The following is a 1,847-nucleotide window of genomic DNA, read 5'->3' as shown; positions in this document are numbered from 1 at the left end:
AACAGATCACTGTGATGGTATTCACTATCATCCATACCCTTTATATTCTACGCATCACAATACACAATATACTTACCTGAGCTCCTGCATGGTGTCCAGCTTCAGTCTAACAAGAGCTGCTTCCTTCTGCTTAATTCTCAAGGCCTCTTCCTCCCGTTCCCTCTTCAGCTGGTCGGCCTCCTTCGCTCGTACCGCCTCCTGGTACTTGATCTGATCTCGGATTCTCGACTCGTAGTCTTCCTTGTCCTGGCGGAGAACAAGGTACTGTCACAGAGGGGATTTAGAGGGGTGGTAATTACACTGTTAAAGGCGGCGGAGGATTAAAAACCGGGGTCACTTCTTAAATTGATTTGGGGGTGTAAGTGATTTTGATTTTTTTGTTTTGTTTGATAATCAAGAATTGACTCATCTTAGAAAAAGGAAAAGCGAAGTGTCTTATTTTCAATAAATTTCATTTCCTGTCATTGTTAGACACTTTATATATCTAATATCGTATTACAGTACAGCGGGGCTTCGGGTAGATAGTCGAGAGGTGGGGTGCGGGGGCAGCGTTCTGAAAACAAATTTCACACATAATAACTGTAATACGTGTATGCATTTTTCCAAGGATGTATTTGCTGTTTGAGTCCTTTCTTAACATAAATGCCACATTGGTTACAAAAGAAAATTAAACAGGGGAGAGATGAGACCAGGGCTAGAAGGACTCAAAAGCAAAGTAACTCTTGAGGATCAGCTAAATGTTTTTTACCTTGATGGAGGGATATGATCTTAAAAGAGACCTTGAGAGTGGAGGATTTACCTTGTAGAGAGGACTTCCCTAGTAATTCTGAGTAATCGCCTAAAATCTATTATATTCAGTCTCTGGTAACTGACTCGCAGAACTGACTGACAGGGTACCTATATTACTGCTAAGTGAACAGGGACGAACATGTGACAGAACGGTTGTCTAGAAATACTATACTCGGGTACTAAACCCAGAACCATTCGACTGCAGAGAGAAGAGAAACAAAATAGTCTAGGTTGTATTTTCAATAACTTGTCACTTCACCGTCACCTATATATAGGATAACTAATTTTAAGCAATTATTGATTTGTAAAGTACTACCGATACTGGATATCGGTTCTCGTGAATTCGAAATTAAAGCGGAAAATACTAGATATGGTATATGTGAAAAAGAGAAAGAAAGGAAAAAAAAATCGCCCATCTACTCTTTCACACAGTGGGGAGAAAATCACAATCGTGTAAATAGCAAATCATAAAGTGCGTTGTTGGAAACACAAAAGTGCCGCCGAAGGTTTAAACTGAGAATCTTCAATTTGGGGGGGGGGGGTGAGGGGATCTCTCGACCAATCAGCTGAGACCCTCTTTCCTTGGTGGTCCTATATATTACACAATCAGCCGAGAATTTGGTTGAGTGGGAGGAGGAGGGGATTACCTATCAACAGATCAGCTTTTAATATCTTGCATATATGTGAATATATGTATTAATATATGTATTCCCCGACATTGTTCTCACTGAGTGGGTGTGGCAAGGGGGGTATCGGTGTTGTCTCTCAACCAATCAGCAAACGATCTCGTAGTTGCATGGGGGGAGGGATACTTCTCGACCAACCAGCGGAGAATACAGTTAGGGGGTAAAGGGGGGGAGGGTACCAAGTATCAACCAGTCAGCTGAGAGTTTCCTCAGCAATCACTGAGCCATAGGAAACGACAATAGTTATGCATAGTTGAGTAGTTATAGTCTATTGTTGGTTCTTATCAACTGTCCTTCCCATTTACATTACAGAAGAGGACCCATTGTGAGAGAGATTTAAGCAATCGCGGCTTTTGTTATGAATGTCTTCAA

The 1,847-nt window shown here is 41.4% G+C and overlaps 1 protein-coding gene across 1 annotated transcript in view; it reads right to left on the bottom strand.

Annotated features, from left to right (window-relative positions):
* Nucleotides 1-1,847, bottom strand: part of LOC119593649 (trichohyalin-like) — an 8,608-nt gene that overhangs the window by 1,519 nt on the left and 5,242 nt on the right. Inside the window, exon 4 of the mRNA XM_037942601.1 lies at nucleotides 77-246. Within this exon, the coding sequence (XP_037798529.1) occupies nucleotides 77-246 (170 nt within the window). The remainder of the gene's footprint in view (nucleotides 1-76; nucleotides 247-1,847) is intronic.

The sequence above is a fragment of the Penaeus monodon genome, chromosome 32 (assembly GCF_015228065.2).
Source record: "Penaeus monodon isolate SGIC_2016 chromosome 32, NSTDA_Pmon_1, whole genome shotgun sequence".
Taxonomy (NCBI): Eukaryota; Metazoa; Arthropoda; class Malacostraca; order Decapoda; family Penaeidae; genus Penaeus; species Penaeus monodon.
This window is presented reverse-complemented; position numbering and strand designations above follow the sequence as displayed.